The sequence below is a fragment of the Phaethon aethereus genome, assembly GCF_964289735.1.
Source record: "Phaethon aethereus genome assembly, chromosome: 1".
Lineage (NCBI taxonomy): Eukaryota > Metazoa > Chordata > Aves > Phaethontiformes > Phaethontidae > Phaethon > Phaethon aethereus.
In genome coordinates, this window is record NC_138575.1 from 83190363 (window position 1) to 83213027 (window position 22665).

Consider the following 22665-nt stretch of genomic DNA (forward strand, 5'->3'; position numbering starts at 1 on the left):
CACCGAAAAATCAAGTGACCAGGCATTGTGATTTGGTGGTTTGAAACTGCATCTTTGGGAGCACTGGGTATTATTGTACTTCATGAGAAGTGACTGCCAATTTTACAATATCAGAAATACTTATAATGTACAAAACTAAATTTATCATTGAATTTATATTTTGGAAAAATGAAATTTGATACAAACACTGATGTTTCTAATTCCCTGAAATCACAGCTTTCAAAAGTCTAAAGACAATGCTAATAGTACCATAATGTATGTCCCTCATTACTCTTCCAAATCCATTAATCTCTGATTTCTGTCTTTGCCTTCCGGTATTTCATGGACATCTCTTTCTTACTATTCTATACACTTTCTCTTACATCAGGTTTTAAGGGGAGGCTGTGTGTGTGTCTGTGTGTGAAGATACGGGGGTGTTGATTATGGATATCTACTCAGTATAGACCTTCTCCATAATCAGACAAAAGAAATATTCTTCCTAGACACCGGCCTCAGACCAAGAGCCAGGTTGGACTCTCTGACTCTTCCCTCTGGCAGTGGCTCTTTCTGCTCTGACTGCATTGGAAGCCGGTAACAATTACTCCTGCTGTACTGAAGAGAGGCTTTGTGAGCACCTGCTCCCCTCGTACTGCTTCTGTCTGTGTAACACATCTGGTGTCTCTTTTTCCCACCTCCCAGTCCTTGTTCATTTTGTGCGCTAATGGTATGGTGATGCATATCTAACATTGGTTAAAGAGATAATGCAGAAATGGTACAGCAATAAATTTCTTTGTCTGGCTTTAAACAGTCAGGTAGAGTGGCTCAGCAGGAGAAAGCACACGAACAGGACTCCTGTACCTCTGAAATGTGTCCTTTTTGGAGCAGACGTGGAGAGAGCTGAAGGCTGCTTTGTTTCTTATTCCTCTTCCCATCCTTCCAGTCTTCCATTTGTTGACTGTTTACCCAGAACTCTTCTCTGCATGTCATCTGTATATTATTGGCAAAAGTTTGCCTTTATAGATTGTGTTCTGCAATCCAACGTCAATTTACATACTATATTCAAATGTTAGAATACAAATTTAATTAACATTTTACAGCTGGTAATAAATGCTCTGGAGTCGGGGAAAGAATCTAGCATAGCCACATCCCCTCATAATTCTTTTCCTGCTTCTCAAATGTTTAATTACCAACTTAAAAATGTTACTGAAATTTACACCACGGCACTCTCTTCTGCTGTTGGTGTGATCACTCACAGTTTGTGTAAGCTAAATTTGAAATTGCAACCAAAGGAAAATGATAATGTTTTGCATGCCTTTTTCTCCCACTTACTTTCTGTGAGGTGTGACTGCACATGGTGTAAGACAGTGGAGAATCTGGTTTTAAGTGTGCAATGCCAAAGCCTTGGGCTGAGATTCTGCTTCAGTTGCCACTGGCAATTTTGCAATTGATTTCACAGGAGCAAGAATTTCAGCCTAGATTCTTCAAGCTAGGACACTCATCCAGATTTGGGCCAGACAAGCTTCAAGGAAACATAGAAAGGACATCTTTCCTCAGAGTCTAGCACTAAATACATCTCATCCAGAACTGAATTCATATGCTCAGTTAAATTTTTTAATTGTGTTCCCTTCACATTAAGGGAACTAATACGTGTAGTTTAGAGAAGTAACAAGACTATTAAATGTTGCTAAGAGACTCCCACATAAAGAATTGTAATTCAAGCTTTGCAAATTGCAAAATTGCCAACTGGCTTAGTTCCACTGGGCCCAAGCTGCTTGTATTAAAGTATAATGGTGACTGAATGAGTGATTTTACAGATAAATTTTAGGTAAACTGTTATCTGTCTGAGGCAAATAGACTCAAAGTTACGAAAGATAACATAATTTTGAACTTTTTTTATTCTAGGGAGAGATACTGCAAGAGGTAGGGTATTTGCTCATGTAACTAACACCTTTTATAAGGATTTACACAGAAAAGATAGTCCTATACTTAAAATAATTTACAGAGAGAAACTTTTAAAATCACTGCCAATATTAAAAGGGCACTGAATTATGGGAACCAGTAAAAAGTCTTTTTTTTTTCTGAAAAATATCACTGGATACATTGTTTTAAAATGTGCAGTATTTATTATTCCATTAACTTCTCCATCAGATGTTCACAGTTTACACAAGAAAGTGTGAAACCAGATTGAGTATTAGAGTAATGGTGCTCTGGATTTAAGGTACAAAGGGGTTACAAATCCAATTAACTACAGGGCAATGTAAGGTAGTGAGTATTGCTGATAACTGATTTTTTTTTATAAAGCCAGTCTTTGAAACTCACCTTGTTCTCCCTTTGTTTAATGTGCCTGATAGGTCTGTGTCTAGTAAATATCAAAGCGTATTAAATAGATCTAATCAGGCAAATTAAAGTAGGCACATGCCTGGCTCAGAATCTGTCTTGCTTGTGCATGACTATGTTTATATAATTATATTTTAAAGCCATGTGCAGCATTCCATTACCTTCTTTGAGAAACTTCAGGAGTTACACTAAAAAAAAAGAAAAAAAATTTGAGCAGGTGACAGGATATCCCTTCATGCCAGCAATTATGGCATTCAACTACCACCTTCTCTACTAAGACAGACCTGTGTACCACTGTCAGTCAGTTGCTTTGGAAGTCCCACCGGACGTCTAAACGTATTTCTACATCTGGCCCTTTGCCTTCTCAGGATCACACTCATTATGATTTATTAATCATCTACAAAGAGCATTGATAAACAATGAATATTTATGACTACAGATGTAACCCTATAGTTTGTGGAAATTATAGTGTTTTTCTGGTAATGTTCTGAATGGCTTCAAGTTTACATAAATAATTCATACTTGTAAGCCATATGTTAAACTGTCATAGTAAAAAAAGAAGTGCTGCCAGTTTTCACTTGAACCATATGTAAATATCAAGAAGTTGATTTTAAACAGTGATATAAAGACTAAGCACCTTAATGCCAGTTACACAACGATTGCAATATGCTACAATGCACTAGATGTATTAAGATGAGTATCAAAGGCAAAATAAGTTTTAAATAGAGCAGAGAAAGGAAGTGTTTTTATTTCTGAATAAACTACAGTGTATTAATTTACCAAGTCTAGCAGACTTGGTAGACTTTGAGGTAGACCACCAGCCTTTTTTCATTAATTCTAAGTGAACGAAGCAGCTTGAAATACTTCCTTGAAACTACTGCAAGGAACATTCATTTTTTGTCTTTAAATGAAGGTAGAATTTTCAGTAACATTGTCACATGTGTATGTGATTTTGAGATCTTCTGATGCTACCTGTCTACATACCTTAACAGCTACTGCTTAGAGAACAAGTAATTATGAGGAGCAGCTGAGGGAACTGCTCATTGTAGGGGGGTTGGACTAGATGACCTTAAAAGGTCCCTTCCAACCCAAACTATTCTTAGTTTGAGTTGGATTCTATGATTCTATGATTTTATGAATTGGGGTTGTTTAGTCTGGAGAAAAGGAGACTCAGGGGAGACCTTATCGCTTTCTACAACTACTTGAAAGGAGGTTATAACGAGTTGGGTGTCAGTCTCTTTTCCGAAGTAACAAGAGATAAGACAATAGGAAATGGCCTCAAGTTGTGCCACAGGAAGTTTAGATTGGATATTAGGAAAAATTTCTTCACTGAAAGGGTTGTCAAGTTTTGGAACAGGCTGCCCAGGGAAGTGGTTGAGTCACCATCCCTGGAGGTATTTAAAAGATGTGTAGATGTGGCGCTTAGGGACATGGTTTAGTGGTGGGCTTGGCAGCATTAGGTTTACTGTTGGACTTGATGGTCTTTTCCAACCTAAACGATTCTATGATTCTATGATATAGTCTAGATATATGCTGTTGCTACAGAGGGAAAGTCAGTAAGAAATCTAGTTGGCATGCTGCAGCTTACCCTTGTTCCAGCAGTACTGGCATGGTTGGCCAAATGGCCACATTGACTACGCTTTGGAGATCTTTGATAATATATTTCATCTATGAACTATAGTTCATATCTATTTTAATAATCAGAGCTATTTTTTGTCAAGGTATACTTTATATGTGTGTAATATGTATGTGTGTATAAATTTGATAAATGGTATAAATATGTGATTTGAGAAAGTTCAGAATACAGTGTTAAGACTGATAAGGACTAGAAAGTACTTGGATTAGTGGATCCTTTCCTCCATTCTGCCAGTGCCTCTGCAGTGTTGACAAAGAAGATCCTAGCGTCGTCTTTTCTACTTATGCTCTACTTTTCTTCTTGTGCTCCATGACTGGAAGTATGACCCTCACCTAATACAGTAACCATCTCATCATATGTCTGGTCCTGAGGAAAGGATGTGCACGTGTGTATCTATCTTGAGTCTCAAGGGCTTTCTCTTTACTCACACATGCTTTCGTAAGCCTTGTTATGTGAAAGGCCAAGTGAGTGGCCCATGTCAGGGTTGTAGCCCGTGGGTAATATTTTTTCCAGCCACATTGCTGGGGAAGAGACACAGCTGTGGGCTTGACTGATTCTTCCCATTGTGAGTGGTCTAAGCTAGCAAAAAATTCAAGAGATGGCCTGATCACAGTCTGTAAGAACCTACAGCCAAAACAAGAAATCTGCCAGTAGATGCTCTTAACTGACAAAGTTGGAGATAAATGCCAAGACTGGAAGATACAGATAGGCAAATTCAGCGTGGAAATAAGCCATGTATTTTCAACAACTAGTATAATTAGCAACTGGAATGACCTAATAAGGCTTGTGACTGACTATTCATCACAGAAATGCTCAAGCTGTGATTAGAGTTTTCTCTAAAAAAAAAGTTAGTTAAAACACATTTATTAGCCTTACAACAAAAATCATCTCAAGGAAGTTCTGTTTTTACAAAGGAAACCAAGACTGGATGGCTAACAATAACCTTGCTTAGCCTTAAATTCCGTTAATTTCCATGGTCCTAGTACTGAGCCTTGCACACACTTCTCATAGCTCTCTACTCTGCATTGCTTCTGCAAATGATTTAGTGTGTCCATTAAGTTCCACTGAAATCTATCGGAGTGTCTGTGCTATTCTGCATGTTTCAAAGACAGCAAAAAATTTTTAATTAAATGTTTTCAGTCCTTCAGCTGGATCCAAATGAATCTTGGCAGTTCATTTTCCATGTGCAAGCCTGAAACAGAACATTGTTCACAAAACAGAGCCATCTTTACTGTTAAAATGCCCTTACTGCTTTCTAAGTGAGAAGAGCTCTCTCTTTTCTGTTTTTCTGTTCTCTCTTTTAGTGGATCTTAACCCAGAAGCTCTTCCAGTTTCTGTGTGAATGTGAAGATAGAACTTCTATGGACAGATTCAGAGTGGGATAAGTGCAAGCATTGGCAGGTGCCCAGGGTGGCAGCAGTTTTGTCTTTCTTCTCAGAAATCTGAGAGCCAGCGGTCCCTAAACAGGCTGGAACAGCCCCACAAACTTGTCCAAACAGTTTCTTAGCTGTAATGGCCACTGTAGGCCACTGCAACATCCCAGAAATGATGGTGTGCTTTTGATTGTGCCTCCTTTTGTTGTCACTACCCTGGAATCTACTAGCTTCCAAAACTGCCTGCACTGCAGGTTCCTTCTGGCTCTTAGCTTCTTTTAACCTCAAAATAGCTCTGAAGTATCCCTTTCTCCTTGCCTTTATCTTATGTCATGCCCAAAGTAAAAAGATAGGGTCCTTTTTTTTCAGAAGTTCATTTCAATTCCTTGTCCTGAGCCTGCAATACATATGCAATATTTTGAGTACTAAACAAATACAGAAGAGATATATTTGATACCACAATTCTAGATGTTCATTTTGACGGCACAGTTTTTACACAAATTAAAACTTTTGTTTCTACTAAGAAAAGCGCAGTTATAAAAATGACATTTACTTGTTTGATGCTTCCTGGGCATTCTTAGAGATGAAATTCTGGATTTTGTCATCACAAATATAATTTTACAGCTTTTTGCTGTTGCTAGCTGTGCAAGATCTTCGGAAACCAAGTGAGAGGGGTCCTGGATTCTGTTCTTCCCTGAGCATCTTTTACTAAGTTCCAGTCAAGTATTGCAGCTCTATGCAAGTCTGGTGAAGTCACTGGTGTTACCCAGGTGCAACCGCACTGAAGAGCCTGAACTTCAGAGCTGGAGTTACAAAGCAGCATGCAGAAGGGAGAAAGTATGTTGCTTTACTCACCGAGTGCAGGCTGAGCTGGCATGGCTGATGGTTAGAAATACCTGCCTTGAGGAGGTGTTCTCTTGTGGGAAATTATAAATAAATGAGATACTTGTGATCTGAGCAAACTGGCTGTGGTTTAATTCACAGAGAAACAGAATTGTTTTCACTTGGTGTTATCCAAGTGCAGTATATTTCCAGGCTTCCACAGCTCCAGAGGCCCACCTGAGGATGCAGAGCTGAATGTTAGATCGTTGCCATATCAGGTAACTCATAAGGAAATAAACCATCCACTAAAACCTAGATGGTGCTTAATTTTTTTTCTTATTTTTTAAGATTTTTAAGAATTTTGTTCATGCAGGGAACATACTCATCACCACCTTAAACATTAAAGCAAGAATGCATCACTACACTCAGAACAACAGCTGTTTTTTCCTCTAATACAATTGAAAATACAGCATTGTGTTTAAATAATCTGAAAGTTATTAAAATATATATTTCAGTTTAACTTGTTCACACCAAAAACATAATTTCTATTGTGAGTTTTTCTATCTGCATATAAATATTTCCCTGCACTTCAGTTTCCTTTGGGGAATATTCCACAGTGTAACATATCTGTCATTGAGATTGTTCTTCAGATGATCAGTTTCATCTTGTTATGTCAAAAAATTCATACACCTGCTGGACTACTCCAGATAAAATTCTTGCCTGCTTGGCTGACTTTTCATCAACGTTTAGGAAAGCTTTCCTGCCTGCCCCTGGCTAAAATCCAGGCAATGTCCTGTATTGCACGTTATTAATTAGAATGGGGTATGTGCCATATTCCAGGAGCAATCTATGAATGAATTCCACAACCTTAGAATAAACCACACTTACTTGCGGTGTGCCAGCATAGTATTTTGATCACAGACAAGGTGTTCTTGATACCTCACAGTACAGTCTTTTAGCGGCTAGATGGCACTATTGCCAGACAGTAGAATCAGGTGTGATACAAAATACGAAGCAAATGTACAGATTTCGTTTTCTTAGCAGGAGTTGTAACAGAAAGCATCTTTCTACTGCCTACTATATTGATTTAAATTTCAGGATTTGGTACTGCAGTTTGTGCCATGCATGCTAAGTAACTCAGTAATATTTTCATTCAGCTTTTTCTTTCTCCTCATAATGGCATAGCAACTCCGGCACATTGTTAGATCTCCCTTTGGCTAAGTGCTACAGAGAATGGCAGACTCATGGTAAAGTCACCTAAGGTTATAGGAACCACACACATGAAAGAGAAAGCTGACTAGGTGGCATGCTGACCTCTTCCTTCCCTTATCCACTGTCCTTTCCCATGCACACCCTCTCCTCTCTCCTCTTCCTAATTGCCCCCTTTGTATCCTTCATTGCAAGAAAAGACTGGAAAGCACTGCCAGAGTGTCTGTCACTCCACTGAGATCTGTTCGACCTGTATTGCTTTGTCAGTGTTCAAAAGCAAATACAATTTTCCTTATGCTGTTGCACCAACACCATAGATGCTCCGGGAGCTGGTGCTCAGGCACCAATGGACCCACTGCAGGGCACGGCTGAGCCCCTTGGCAAGATAGTGACACCTCTGCGAAAATGTGTTTAAGAAAGGGTAAAATGCTGCCTGGCAGTGAGCAGTGGGGAAAAAAATGTGCAAAACAGCCCTCTGAGCACCAAGGTGAGAGCAAGAGGCGGGGAGGAAGTGCTCAAGGGCCCTGAGCAGAGATTCCCCTGCAGCCTGTGGAGAGGGCCACCATGGAGCAGATGCCCACACTGCAGCCTGTGGAGGACCCCATGCTGCAGTGGGTGGGTATTTCCTGAAGGAACTGCAGCTCCTGGAGAACCCACAGTGGAACACGTTTATCCTGAAGGACTGCAGCCAATGGAAGGACCCATACTGGAGCAGGAGAACAGTATAAGGAGGAAGGAGTGGCAGAGAGGAGCTGTTATGGACTGACCCCATAACCCACCATTCCCCATCCTCCTGCACTACTTGGGGAGGGAAGTAGAGGAGTCAGGAATGAAGGACTGAAATTGGTCCTGGGAAGAAGTTGGGAGGGAGGTGAAGTGGAAGGAATTTTTTGGTTTTTTTTTTTTATTTCTCACCATCCAAATCTATTTTAAAGAGTGAAAAATTAACTTAATTTTCCCCAAGTCAAGTCTGCTTTGCCAGTGATGGCAATTGGTAAGTCATCTTCCTGTCTCTACCTCCACCCACAAGATTTTTCACCTTATTTTCTCCCCCTATCCTGTTAAGGACAGAGAGTGAGTGGCTGGGTGGGCATCTGGCAGCCAGCCAAGGTCAACCCACCACAATGGAAAAGACTATTTTTGTCCTGTTCAAGAAGGTAAATTATTTTTTTTTGAGGCAATCCATATTTCATTTACTTATTCCCAGTAATAAATTGAAATGTTAAAAATCAGTTATGCTTCTAAATCTTTATTCCAGGAACTTATTTTATTGAGCTCATCAGGCACAAAGTGCTTTTGAAAAATAACAATCTATATAAAACAAGTATTCAGGTGCTAAACCTAAGGCTTCCAAAATGACTGGTGATGCTAAGATGCCTCTGTGTTTGTAATGCACGTGCTGAGATTAAAGAGGGCAAGTACTCTCACAACTGCAGTCCTTAAACTCTCCTGAAGTCGGGATCCTTAAATGTGTTAATCCTAATATCTCTTAATGCCTTAAAATGTAAGCTTAGGCACACCTTAGATACTGATATTAGTCTCTAAAAGTACCTGTCAATCATTGCTTGATTTTCCTAGTTTTTCTTCTTTTTTCCTGTAACTCTCCAGTTCTATTTTACTAAAAAAAAGGGGGAGGGGGATAGGACAAACAGGTCAAATAGCTATTTCTTTCTCGTAATGGACAACTGTTTCCTAACTTATTCCCTGATTTCTCAATTTTGAAAGTTGCTGAGGTATTATCAAGAGTCTTCCAGCATGTGATATTTTTCTTGATTTGAAAAACCAGTAGCTGTTGTCAGAATCCTGGATGATGTTTCAAAATACAGTAGATGTCTTACATAACAAGAAATATTGAACAAAACCCCCCAAAACATGAAAAATCTTAGTCACTTTGCCACTCAGGATTTGGCGAATTCATGATATGTGCAGGTTTCATCTTGATTTTATCATTTCTTATTTTCCAAGATTCTTACTACTAGAGAGATTTTTGAAGTAATTTTCTTGGCCATTTTTTTCCTCTTCCTGGCCCTTCGGTATAAATCACAATTTCCTCTTTCCATATCAGCATGGTTATAAAAGATTTTCTTCTTTCATTTAACTGTTTTGGCTAGCATTAACTCATTCTGCTGTTTTGTTTCTTTAGTGTTTTTCCTCTAATGATTATTATAGACAAGGTGTCCTTCAGGCCTTCTTGGACTATAATCACTTAGACATTCTTTATGACCTGTATAATTGCTGAGTGGTAAAAGCCAAAATGAAATGAAATGCATTTGTGCTTTCACAGAACTGCTTTTCAAAGTAGCCTTCCAGCTAAATGATGGACTCCATTTATTTACTGTATGGAGTATTTATGTACTGCATACATGGGGCCAAATTATTTGTGCTTCTGCTTGGGTTTGCTATGACCCTGTCCTTACAGCATTCTCCCAAAGGAGACATGGTTAACTTGTCTGTTTGAACAGCTGAGTTGAGAAGAGGGGATGCTGAGTAATACTACGTCCCACAGTGTTTGAGGCACCACCAAAATGGCAATGGTTGTGTAGACAGGACTATGTCTTTGGTCTAATTCCACATCCCAGTAAACTCCATGAGAAAATTCATGGCTGCATTTCTGCACTTGTATTCCTAGTGCTAGTTTGGGAAAGTCTTCTACAAAGGCATAATACTCCCAGATTTTTATTTTTATCTGAGGACAATTGTGCCTTAGAAATTGTTTATTTGATCTGAATTCTAATCTGATTTAAATTCACTTAAATGTAGAATAACTCTGGGTTAACTCCAGTGAAGTATTAGTCCATGGGATAGCAACAGTGGTTCACAGAAATGCAAACAGCAGCTGGCTCTGTGTCCTGAGTTAATTTGATTATACAGTTTTAGTTTAACTTAAACAAAGTAGTGACCTTATTATTATTTTAAGAAACCTATTTTGAGAGGAGGGAATCATATTTCTTATATAAATTCATTTTCAAATATCTTCTTTGGTTGTACATGTTGCTAGAGATGGAGTTGAGTTTGTGTGGCGAGAGTAAAGCATACTATATTTCACTGATCACAGTTGCTTTAAATTATGCAATGAAGAGAAAGATTCCATTTGCATATGAAGAAAGCAAGGTTGGCAGCAGAGATGGCAGAGGGGGTTTGCCTTTGTTGTTTCTCTCATCTATAACACCAAGTTTCTTTCTTCTGTAGAAGAGATTTTGGGGTGTATTTGCAAGAATTATCTTAGTGGCCACATCTGCCTAAGGCAACCATTAGACAAAAAATCTGGGTTCAATGGTAATAAGCATTCTTTTCATGATTTCTGTCTCAAGCACTGTTCTTCTGAAGTTTTACAGGAAGCAATTAGAAGTAAACAGTTGAATTTTGCCTTGTGTAAAACTAAATTTAGGTGAATTTCAGGGCTTTCTCCTGACATGAAATTTTGTAAGAGCTGGATACATTTTTTCAAATATTAAAATCATATTTTCTGATTTTGCAGACATATTCCATTTAGTCTTTTTTACCCTCTTGTCCTCTTTTCTCTCAAACTAAAGTCTGCTTTAAAATGTCAGTGTTCTAAATCTTATAATCATCTTTAAAATTACAACAGGAGTAGGGAATCACAAAAGTTTTTCAATAACAGATCTTACTAACATTTGCTATTGCACAGTTCCATTATGTCTGTTATTTTATCTGTGTGTTTTGTCACAGGATGAAAAGGAGAAGCTGACATGGAGTGACCGTATGCCTGGATATGCAGCAAACTTTGGACTGATTTTATTTATGGTAATATAATCTGCATTTCTCCACATTTTTTTGGTGTGAGAAACTTTGCAATGAGCATCTTGAGTGGAATCCTGAATTAGTGTTCTCAAAGATGCTAAAAATTTGAAGAAAGTTAGGATTATAACCTACAGTTTGTGAGAAATACCTTTCCTACTAGGAAAACTCATAGAGCTCAATACCTACCTCCAGATTTATTCTCTTTTTCCGAAGAGAATGAGAGGACTTATGAGAGGGCTGTTGGTTGAAAGACTTGCTTTAATAGCAGCAGTTCATTACTAGATGCTGTCTCTCCCACGGGGTTTCTGCTCCATGCTCCATTAGCTGATGAAGGGAAGCCCGCTGTGCATTTGCTTGCGTGCACAGTGTTGTGCCTGCTCTGTAAGACTGACATTCAGAAGTGTTGAGCCTACTGAACAGGTGACATGCAGGTGAAATAAACCTGTTGCTGATTAGTATTTGTCCAACACACATGCAGGGATGGACTATGCTGTAGTCAATGAAGACCATGGTATACAATCCTCACTTGAGAACAAGATTAACATGTGCAGGTCAGCCAGCTCTAAAGTGTGGACACTGCTGTACTAGCAAAATTTCCAACAGACCATAAACACATCATCAAGCTGCTAGACTTTGTAAACAGCGATAGGAAAGCCTGACTAATAAATCTTAAATTACATTGTCAAGGATCCCATTATCCCTCTGGTTACAGAAATTACTGAATGAAAGCATTTATTAACATCTAGAGCCAGTACAAAATGGCAATGAAATATGCTGGTTTACACCACAGGAGCATCTGACATGGGAAATTTACTTGGGGACTAAATGATTTTAAAATACCAAAGTGTATTTCTAATTTACTGGAATTTGCATATACTGCAAAAGATGTCCTGTGAAGATTTAATTTCTTTTTCTGACAATCAAAACCATGTTATATTCACACTGAAGTCAGATTAATGTCTGTATTTTTATAAATATATGTGTATATATTTATGAAAATATATGCATTGTATATTAAGTATAATTTCTGTACATATCAGGTGTGTCATTCATATATATGTCTGTATTTACAACATTTTGAGTGAGTTTACCATCCTGAGGCATTCAAGGTCAGGTTGGACTGGGGTCTGAGCAACCTGATCTAGTTGAAGATGTCCCTGCTCATTGCAGGGGGACTGCAATGGACTAGATGACCTTTAAAGGTCCCTTCCAACCGAAACTATTCTATGATTCTATGATTCTGTGATTTGCTTTTTAGACAGAACCTCTAACTGGCATTAGTTGGAACTTTGCTTAAAGCTGTGAATACTGAGTTTAACTAAGCATATAACCTTGGTTTAGTTTTAACAAGTCATTCTTTTTGCAGACAGGGTGTTTACATGTGCTCTTGACTTTAACCATAGGTTTAAATCTCCCATAAGCATGAGCTTTAAGTTGTTTCCTGAGTCATAGCCTATGTATTACACTCCCTGCTTACTGTAACATCTGAGAGATTTATAAAGGTAAAATGTAGAGTTCCAGTTCTTCTATTTCTGTTAGTGACTAGTGGAACTACGCTAGCTTTCATCATTTGGAGAAGTGGCCATAATTATCTTTTTAGAATAATTAGAGCATTAGTAAGATGTACATACCTACAGGAGACAACTTACAAGCCATGCATGAAATCCAAGTGAGCTCTTGATGAGAGCGAGCCAGCTCTGCTTTCCTACGTGGAGATTACAATCTGCTCTTTACTGTATGTGATGTTTCTTTTTTTTTTCCTGCTAGATTAGTTAAACAGGGATTGGAAACACCAGACTAAAGTTTGTGCAATAGAATTGCACTGTGCAATAGAATTGCACTGAGGAAACAAAATTTTTCTCATCTACCTCTATTATTATTATTCACACAGACTAATCTTTTTAGCTGTAAAGACTACATAAATAATAGGTGATGAAATATTTAATTTACGTGTGTGTGCGTACATATACAACACACAGACATAGAAGACTCAGAAACGGATATGTACACACACATGTTGCAATTTTTAGTGCTGCAGAAGTGATTGTTGAATTTTTAATACTACCTTTTCCAGGCAAAAAGGGTCTGACGGCAGAAACCCATAGGTACTTTCCATGAAGATCTCTACATTGCTATAGAATTTTGCTGTTGTGTTCTGTCCCTCCTTCTCCCACCTTTACATGCTATACTTTCCCTGATGATTCTTGAAGCCGCTAAGGGTTTTCTTATTGTAAGACTTTTTATTTTTTACTTGTGTACTTCTTTTGTGTACTTCATTTTTGTGAATCTTCTTTCAAGAACTGTGTTGTGTTTTTTTTCTTTCTGGCTTTTCTTCTGTCTTTATTAAGATAGGTATGCTGTTTGTTTCTTTAAAAGTACAGGTTGAAAAATGTGTTGAGTTTGGTTCTCTTGCCCAATCAGTCTTGGTGTTCTACGCCACCAAATAATTCCAACTATTGTTTTACACATGTTTTAAAATCTGGTAACAGTTCTTCTGTCACACACAAAGCCTCACTTGACTGCAGAGGGGACAGAAAATCCAACCTTGATTTAAGCAATATTTTTGCAGGGATTTTCGAACAGAAGTTCACAAGCCTTATTTTTGCCCAGTAAGACCAGTGGTACCAGGAGGTCTAGGCTCAGCTGGGCATATACAAGTTTGGCTTGTGTGTGATTAGTAATAACATATGTCACAGTTTAGAAAGTCCACATTTAGAAGGTACATGTTGCAGCAAAGATTTCCAAACATGTGATGAAAACATTGGTAGCTGCTGGAAGAGAGCAAGGTGGCATGGAGCAATGCCATCACTGGAGCTTTTCTTTGTGTTCATTGTGTTTGTCTCAGTCAGAGGAAGGAAGAAAATCAATTAGTGTCATGGCACAAGAGTTCAGCCTGTTCCTCCTTTTGGACCCTATTGCTCTATTCTTACTCACATGGCATAATACTTGTCTCTAGAATAGCCCCACTGGGGAGTCAAAGAACTATCTGGACATTAAAATGTTATCCTACTTGGATGAAGGTATCAGTCTAGCCCATGGGGTTTTATAGCTTCCTTCTCAGATCTAGTATGCTTTCCTGTTTGTCTTCATTCATACCAGGCTCAGTAGGTGACCTTTTCTGCAGCCAATTTTCACATCTGTTTCTAAGCAATTCAGTCCTTGACAGACGAGATTATATATATTCAGTGAAGAAACCGTCTGCCATAATAAGGGATAGAACTGATCAAATGAAATGTTGATAATTACAACAAAACCCAAAGTAGGCACCTGAACAAAAAGTGACCATCTGATCTGGAATTTGGGCAAAAGGGGTATTTTCAGGAATGAGAGAAATGCTGTAAAGATACAGGAACCACTCCCTCTCAGTGACCATCTGGGGAGTGAGAACTATGCTCTCAATTACTGTACAGTCCTACAAGTCCTCTTCAATTTTCTCTTGTTGCTGGATACACAGATAATGAAGACTGCTAATGAAGAGTCCTAAAGGAGTGTTTTTCCATCTGTGTCTAAGCAGATGTTTAAAAACAACTGGGCAAATGAGGAGTTTCTGAAACCCTAGTGCTTTTGCAAAAGCAGTATCTTTGTTCTCTAAACAAATAAAACATATTTTCCAGGTAACTTTGTAAATCTTGCTATGGCACTGCATGAATTGAAAAGGCCACAGTAGTGCAAGCCTCTGATAGTATCTCATTGTCCAGTAATTTTCCTCATTGTTATAGATCCCTTAAATCCTTTGGTCAGGTTTAAGAGTTTACTATTTAACTCCTGTGACCTGAAATATCATCTTTCTCTATTTAGTGATGACTGTCCTTAATGACTCTGCTTCCTGAACTCTTAAGATATCATTTCTAAGCAGAAGTTTGTGATAGAGATAGTTGTCTAAGGAGGCCCAGAGAGCTCATCATCTCCAGAATGATACATACGAGTTTACTTTGCTGGTTTTCCTTGTCCACTACCATGGTAAAAATTTCAATCCACAGGGGAAAGAAACAGAAAAAGAGTATTTGGAAGGTGATTAAGAGGAAGGAATCTGTGACTCAAAGAAAAAGAAAAGAGCTTAAGGTAACTGTATAAGTGGAAGGTGAATTAGATCACTGCCAGGTGGTGCTGTTTTGTTTTCTCTATTGGGGTTGTTACTCTGCACTGTTAGTTATCACTCTGCAATGGGCAAGTTAGGAAAAAGTTCTGATCTTTGTGTTCCTGCAACACTTCTGTGGCCAACAGCCCAGCTGAAGCGCCCCTACACCAAGGCACCCAGCATGGGCAACAAACAGGAGCAGCTGGAAGCCACTGTGCTGCTAGAAAGTTATGACCTGGTTGCTATTACTAAAACTTGGTGGGACAAATCCCACAACTGGACTATAACTATTGATGGCTACAGCCTGTTCAGAAAGGACAGGAGAGGAAGGAAGGGTGGAGGTGTTGCCCTCTGTGTCAATAAATGGACAGAGTACGAAGAACTGTCTCTGAGGAACAGCCACGAGCAGGTCAAAAGCTTATGGGTAAGGACCAGGGACTGAGGCAACAAAGGGAACCTTGTGGTTGGTGTCTACTACAGGCCACCCAGAGAAGGGGAGTCTGTTGACAAAGCCTTCTCACTCCAGCTACAGGAGGCGTCATGCTTGCAGGCTCTCATCCTCCTGGGGGACTTCAACCACCCCAGCACCTGCTGGAAAAGTAGCACAGGGAGCTGTAGGCAATCCAGGAGGCTCCTGGAGTTCATGGAGGACAATTTCCTATGCCAGGTAATAGAAAGCCCTACCAGAGGGGATGCCATACTGGACCTGTTGGTCACCAGTACATGTGAGCTAATGGGTGATGTCATGATTGCAGGCAGCCTGGGCTGCAGTGATCATGCAGGGATGGAGTTCGCAGCCCTGAGGGATATGGGGCAGGTGAAGAGTAAGGTCAGGACCCTGATTTTTAGGAAAGTAAACTTCCAGCTCTTCGGGGAGTTAGTCAATAGGACCCCCTGGGAAACTGCCCTCAGGGACAAGGGAGGAGAACAGAGCTGGCAGATCTTAAGGACACTTTCCAAAGAGCACAAAGGCTCTCGATCCCCATGTGTAAGAAATCAGGAAAGGAAGGCAAGAGGCCGGCATGGCTGAATGGAGACCTGATGAGCAAACAAAAGAGCAAGAAGGAAATTCACAGGCAGTGGAAGCAGGGAAAGGTATATTGGGAAAAGCATAGGGACACTGCCTGGTTGTGTAAGGATGAGGTCAGGAGGGCCAAGGCATGGCTGGAGCTGAACTTGGCAAGGGATGCAAAGAATAATAATAAGGGTTTCTATAGCTACGTTAGCCAGAAAAGGAAGGTCAAAGAAGGCGTAACCCCTCCTTGATGAGCAAGACTGGCAAACTGGTAACAACGCATGAGGAGAAGGATGAGGTACTGAAAGACTTTTTTGCCTCAGTCTTCACTGCCAGTGTCTATGCCCACACCTCTCAAGGGGATGGACTGCAAGAGGGAACTGGAGGAGCAAAGTACCTCCCACTGTAAGAGCAGATCAGGTTCACGACCACCTGAGGAACCTGAACATGTACAAGTCTATGGGACCTAATGAGATGCATCCCAGAGTCCTAAGGGAATTGGCTGATGTAGTTGCCAAGCCACCCTCCATGATATCTGAAAAGTCACAGCAGTCAGGTGAGAGAGAGACTGGAAGAAGGGAAACATTGCATCCATTTTTAAAAAAGGTAGCAAAGGAGGACCCTGGGAAACACTGACCCATCAGCCTCACTTCTGTGCCTGGGAAGATCATGAAACAGATACACTTAAAAGCTATGCTAAGGCACATGGAGGACAGGGAGGTGATTCAAGACAGCCAAGCCTTCACCAAGGGCAAGTCCTGCCTGACCAACCTAGTGGCCTTCTATGATGGAGTGACCACATCAGTGGACAAGGAAGAGCTACTGATGTTGTCTACCCAGACTTCTGTAAGGCCTTTGACATAGTCCCTTACAACATCCTTCTCTCTAAATTGGAGAGAGATGGATTTGATGGGTGAACTGTTCAGTGGATGAGGAATTGGTTGGATGGTCACATCCAGAGGTTAGAGCTCAACAACTCAGTGTCCAGTTGGAGATCAGTGATGAGTGGTGTCCCTCAGGGGTCTGTACTGGGACAAGTACTCTTTAATATCTTCGTCAGTGACATAGACGGTGGAATTGAGTGCACTCTCAGCAAGTTTGCAGACAACACCAAGATGCGTGGTGCGGTTGACATGCCTGAGGGATGGGATGCCATCCAGAGGGACCTGGACAAACTTGAGGAATGGGCCCATGTGAACCTCATGAGACTCAACAAGGCCAAGTGCAGGGTCTTGTACCTGGGACAGAGCACCCCCCTGTCTCAGTACAGGCTGGGTGATGAAGGGATTGAGAGCAGTCCTGCCGAGAGGACTTGGGGGTACTGTGGGATGAAAACCTGGACATGAGCTGGCAATGTGTGCTCGCAGCCCAGAAGGCCAACCCTATCCTGGGCTGCATCCAAAAAAGTGTGGCCAGCAGGTCGAGGGAAGTGATTCTGCCCCTCTACTCTGCTCTGCTGAGAGAACCCCTGGAGTACTGCATCCAGCTCTGGAGCCCTCAGCACGGGAAAGACATGGACCTGTTGGAGCGGATCCAGAGGAGGCCACCAAAATGATCAGAGGAATGGAACACCTCTCCTATGAAGAAAGGCTGAGAGAATTGGGATTGTTCAGCCTAAAGAAGAGAAGGCTCCAGGGAGAGCTTATTGCAGCCTTCCAGTACTTAAAGGAGGCTTCTAAGAAAGATGGGGACAAACTTTTTAGCAGGGCCTGTAGTGAAAGGACAAGGGATAATGCTTTTAAACTAAAAGAGGGTAAGTTTAGACTAGATCTAAGGAAGAAATTTTTCACAAAGAAGTTGGTGGAACACTGGCAGAGGTTGACCAGAGAGGTGGTAGATGTCCCGTCCCTGGAAACATTCAAGGCCAGGCTGGTCAGGGCTGTGAGTAACCTGATGTAGTTGAAGATGTCCCTGCTCATTGCAATGGGGGGGTTGGACTAGATGTCCTTTAAAGGTCCCTTCTGACCCATAGATTCTATGATTCTGTGATAGCAAGAGCTGAGCAGATAGTTCAACATGAATCAGGTTTCTGTCTGCATGTTTGATAGGTAAGCCAAAAAACAAAGAGAAAAATAGGCAGAAAAAATAGAACTGTTTTCTCAACAGAATGAAAACCGTGAAAGGAAAGGAAATAATATCTTATGCTATTTGAAATGTTTCAATTCAAAGTGTTTCATGTTTAGACTTTTTTCTTTAGACCATAATTTCAATGAAAAATGTTAGCATGGAACAAAAACTCATCATTCACGTACATTTCATTTAAAATTAATGTAACATTTCTTTTAAAAGTAGAATTTACATGTTTTAGTAGCTGTAACATTTTATTACTATTTTCTCACAAAATGTATTTGCGAATTTAATCTGGTATCTCCAGGAGTTTCTCCAAATCATTATTTTTTAGTATGTTTACTAGTTCTCCATTAAAACAAAATGTGCCCAGTTTTCATCTTTGACTTTTAATATAGCTCTGACTCTTGTTCTAGTTCTTTTGCAATAGTACTTTTTCATGAGATAACCTTCCTCTGTACACAGGAATTCAACAAACTATTGCTGGGTCATTAAAATTAACTATTAAATTTCCTTAAATCTACGTTGTGAATCTGGGCCCCTAGGCCCATTGAAATAATTGCAATAGTCTAATCTTTCACATTTATGTAGTCTCTTTCATCTGAGGATCTCAAGATATTTTACCTAAAATAATGAATGTACATTGGAATTCTTGCCAAAGGCAAAAATGAAATAGAAAAATGTACCCTCTCCTCCTTTCCTGCTATGGCTATGAAAATTTGCTATTTTTTAATTGTTATTTTATTGATTTTTTTTTCATTGTGTTGTGGTGGTTTTTTTTGAAACCAGAATACCACAGCCGTGTGCAATTCAGATTCATCTTGTGGGAACTTGACCTTAAGTAGCAGGGCCAACTTTCCTCATCTCATGGGTCAAAGCCAGCCCATGGACGCCAGGATACCAACTGATTTCTGGGACAGAAAAATAAAGTGAAGCCCTAGTAACCCTGTTTAGGTCAGTCTTAAAAGAATAATAACAAGGGAAACATTTATTTTTTAAATTTGTTTTTCATTTGTGGCAACAGTTAAGCAAACACAAGAGAGTAAGGTGCCACTTCTGCTGTGCAGAGGTGGAGGTGTTTCAGCCAGTAAAGCCCATTTCCTTGTCTGCATGTACATGTAGGCCCTTCAGTCCAAGACATCTAAACCTATTGCCAGGTAAAAGACCTTGTTTAATACCTGCATTAGAACCTAAACTACCTGAGACTGACCACTACTGCATGAATAATGTGTGGAGTTTTAATCAGACAGGACATGCACATCTTCAGGAATTGTTGTTCCAGATCAAGGTTCTGCATCCATTTTCTTTATTATGTCCCTGTTCTAGATTTTTGAATTCTCATATTTTAATTTTATTATCCTCATATTACTGTGTTGCTCTAAGAAATAACCACACAAAGCCAATTCATGGAACAAACCCAACATATCAGTCAAAGCTTCTGTTTAAATGCTAGTATCAAACTTGAACTAATCTGTCTACATTTTTTTGCAGATTATGCTGACGTTTTCAGCAGTGTTTGGTGTGATTGTATACCGAATAACTACAGCAGCAGCTTTGTCATTCAGCACAAATGAGACAACAAGGTCAAATGTTCGAGCGACTGTGACTGCAACTGCTGTCATCATTAACCTCGTTGTGATACTTGTACTTGATGAAATTTATGGAGCTGTTGCCAAATGGCTGACAGAAATTGGTAAAACTATCTCACCACATTCCTCATTAGTACATTACATGTATTGACACGAGAGTATGCAAGGACGTTCTAATAGGAATATTTCCCACTGAAGTGTGCCAGTGAAAATATTCAGGCCTATGGGGTAAGATGCTCAGACATGCTTCTGTGAACTAAGGATCGAAGCCACAACATGCAGTGTGCCACTAATAGGACTAATTAGCCTGGCCATAATGCCATGTTAATGCAACTGTGCTATTTCCAGGATCTCAGATGGTATTTCTGCATTGCACTGGCTCTATGCCAAGATCCACTTATTTAGAGCTGGTTGAGAATTTTTGACCTGGTATGTATTTTGATATATGGCTTTACCTCTAGGAGGTTGGTTTACTGAAAGTCATTGGGTTGTTTCAAAGATGTTGCTGGCCCTGTCAAAGCTACGCTGGCAGATCCTTCCCATGTTGTTTTGTTGATGTGATTTTTACCAGGTCCTTACCACTCAAATGACTTTTTTGCCATTATAGGGGCATGCCTAGGCTGGACTTTTTTATGACAATATCTATTTCAGTTAGGAGTTTGATTTTTTTTTTTAAATGTTATATTGTAACAAGCCTGGCAATGTACTTAAGTCTTTTAAAGGCAAGTCAGTCTTTGACTGCTATAGGGGTTTATGTTGGGGTTTTGTTTTGTTATATAAGTTAGGCCAAAGATGTTTACTGATAGGACCCTGACATAAGATTCTTACAGTTGTTGTTAAGTATTGTTTTTATGCATCACCTTTAATTTTAGATGCTTCACAGGCTAGGAACATAAAGTCAGTTATTCAAAACACTGAAAATCATATCAGATATCGTATCAAATCAAATACAGATGCCTTTGACTGTACTAAGCGCTCTGCCTGTCAGTTTTGGACATCTAAACTTAGGCATCCAAATTAGAAACTTTTTGACAATTGGAAGCTGATTCAATGATTTGAAATCACAGATTCCCTTCCCTTCCCTTCCCTTCCCTTCCCTTCCCTTCCCTTCCCTTCCCTTCCCTTCCCTTCCCTTCCCTTCCCTTCCCTTCCCTTCCCTTCCCTTCCCTTCCCTTCCCTTCCCTTCCCTTCCCTTCCCTTCCCTTCCCTTCCCTTCCCTTCCCTTCCCTTCCCTTCCCTTCCCTTCCCTTCCCTTCCCTTCCCTTCCCTTCCCTTCCCTTCCCTTCCCTTCCCTTCCCTTCCCTTCCCTTCCCTTCCCTTCCCTTCCCTTCCCTTCCCTTCCCTTCAATCTACAAATTGCTTAAGTCCTTTGAAGGTTTAATTAAGATTTTTCTATATGTATAGGTGAATGATGGCTTAGGTCTCATCAGATTGTGTGTTGTCCTTTGATAAAAATATGATTTAAAGTTTCACAAATAAAGCTGGGCAGTAGGGACTCATTAGAGTTTTGCTATTCCTTTAGTTCTCAAATAAACACCATGCCTCTTTTTTAAGAAAAAACCACAAAGCAACCAAAACACCCAAACTGTGCCCCAAAACAAAGCTGTACAAGTACACTTGCACTTTTAATGAAGTTCTTAAAGCCAGAGCTCTGGATTTACCTTATTATTTCACACTTCTGTTGAGCTACAAATATTCAGTCAAGGACGTACCACAATAAAATTATCTGCTCTCACATTAGTTAACAGCTCAGGATGAGCATGACAATACAAAAATTTAACCCATATACAACCTTTAAAAGAGGATCCTACTGTCAATTTGAAAAGCCTCTGTCTTATACTTATGTGTTCCATTGCTAGAAAATTTCCATGGAAATTGAAACTAAATCTGGGAAGAGAGTCATGAATACTGAAATGTTTAAGACATATTTTTACAAATTCTATAAAGAGGTCTAGAAATGTAGAATATATATAGTGAATGGAGAAACGTTAGCAAAAATGTGCTATTATTTTGCATGGCAATTCACAATTCATGTAATGCCTTATTTAGTCTTGTGTTTAGCATTAAGCACATTAACAATCTCATCATAGAAAAAAAGACACACAAAGTTAAGAAGACTTTTAGGGTGTTTTTTTCTGGATGAAAGTCTTTGTACTTTGCTTTCATCATTCATGAATTGAGAATATTAATACTTTGTTATTTCAGTTGTGTAACAGATATACTTATGTATGCTAATATGAATATGTTTATATACACTAAAGGCATTTGTACTGCTTTAGCTTTATGCAATTGAACATCAAGAACCAATTATTTTTTTCTTCAAACTCCAGATAGATAGTAGGAGAACAATGTAAATATATAATAATTATTTCTATATATTAATAATAATATATTATGTTGATAAATCATACTTAATAATTTTATATATTTAATAATAGAATAGGTGTCAGAGTAAATGGCAGAGGAGGTCTGCGCTAAGATTTCACAGATGTGGCCTGAAGCAGAGGAAGGTGATGTGGTGTGTCCAGGTCTCTCAACAAGGCAATGAAAGAGACTGGAAAAGAAGTGAAGTATTGTCAAGTCCAGGGCATGTGTCAGGATCTGTCAGGTTTTTTGCCACCAGGGTATTGGATAGACAGCCATGAGCAACTTGGGATAAGCTGTCAGAGGATGATCAGAGAATCAAGTTCATTATGTTGTCATTATTAATGTTTCTGTCAAAGAATCTTCAATTTCCATCTGGAAATTTGGACTCCCTGGAAATCAGGAGTCAGTGGCAGAGCTAGTGTGCATTGTTA

At 39.5% G+C, this 22665-nt stretch overlaps 1 protein-coding gene across 1 annotated transcript in view; it reads left to right on the forward strand.

Moving 5' to 3' along the window:
- Positions 1-22665, forward strand: part of ANO2 (anoctamin 2) — a gene marked incomplete at both ends in the record, with an annotated part of 187761 nt that overhangs the window by 132262 nt on the left and 32834 nt on the right. The window contains 2 exons of the mRNA XM_082011641.1: positions 11047-11121; positions 19770-19971. Of these exons, the coding sequence (XP_081867767.1) occupies positions 11047-11121; positions 19770-19971 (277 nt within the window). The remainder of the gene's footprint in view (positions 1-11046; positions 11122-19769; positions 19972-22665) is intronic.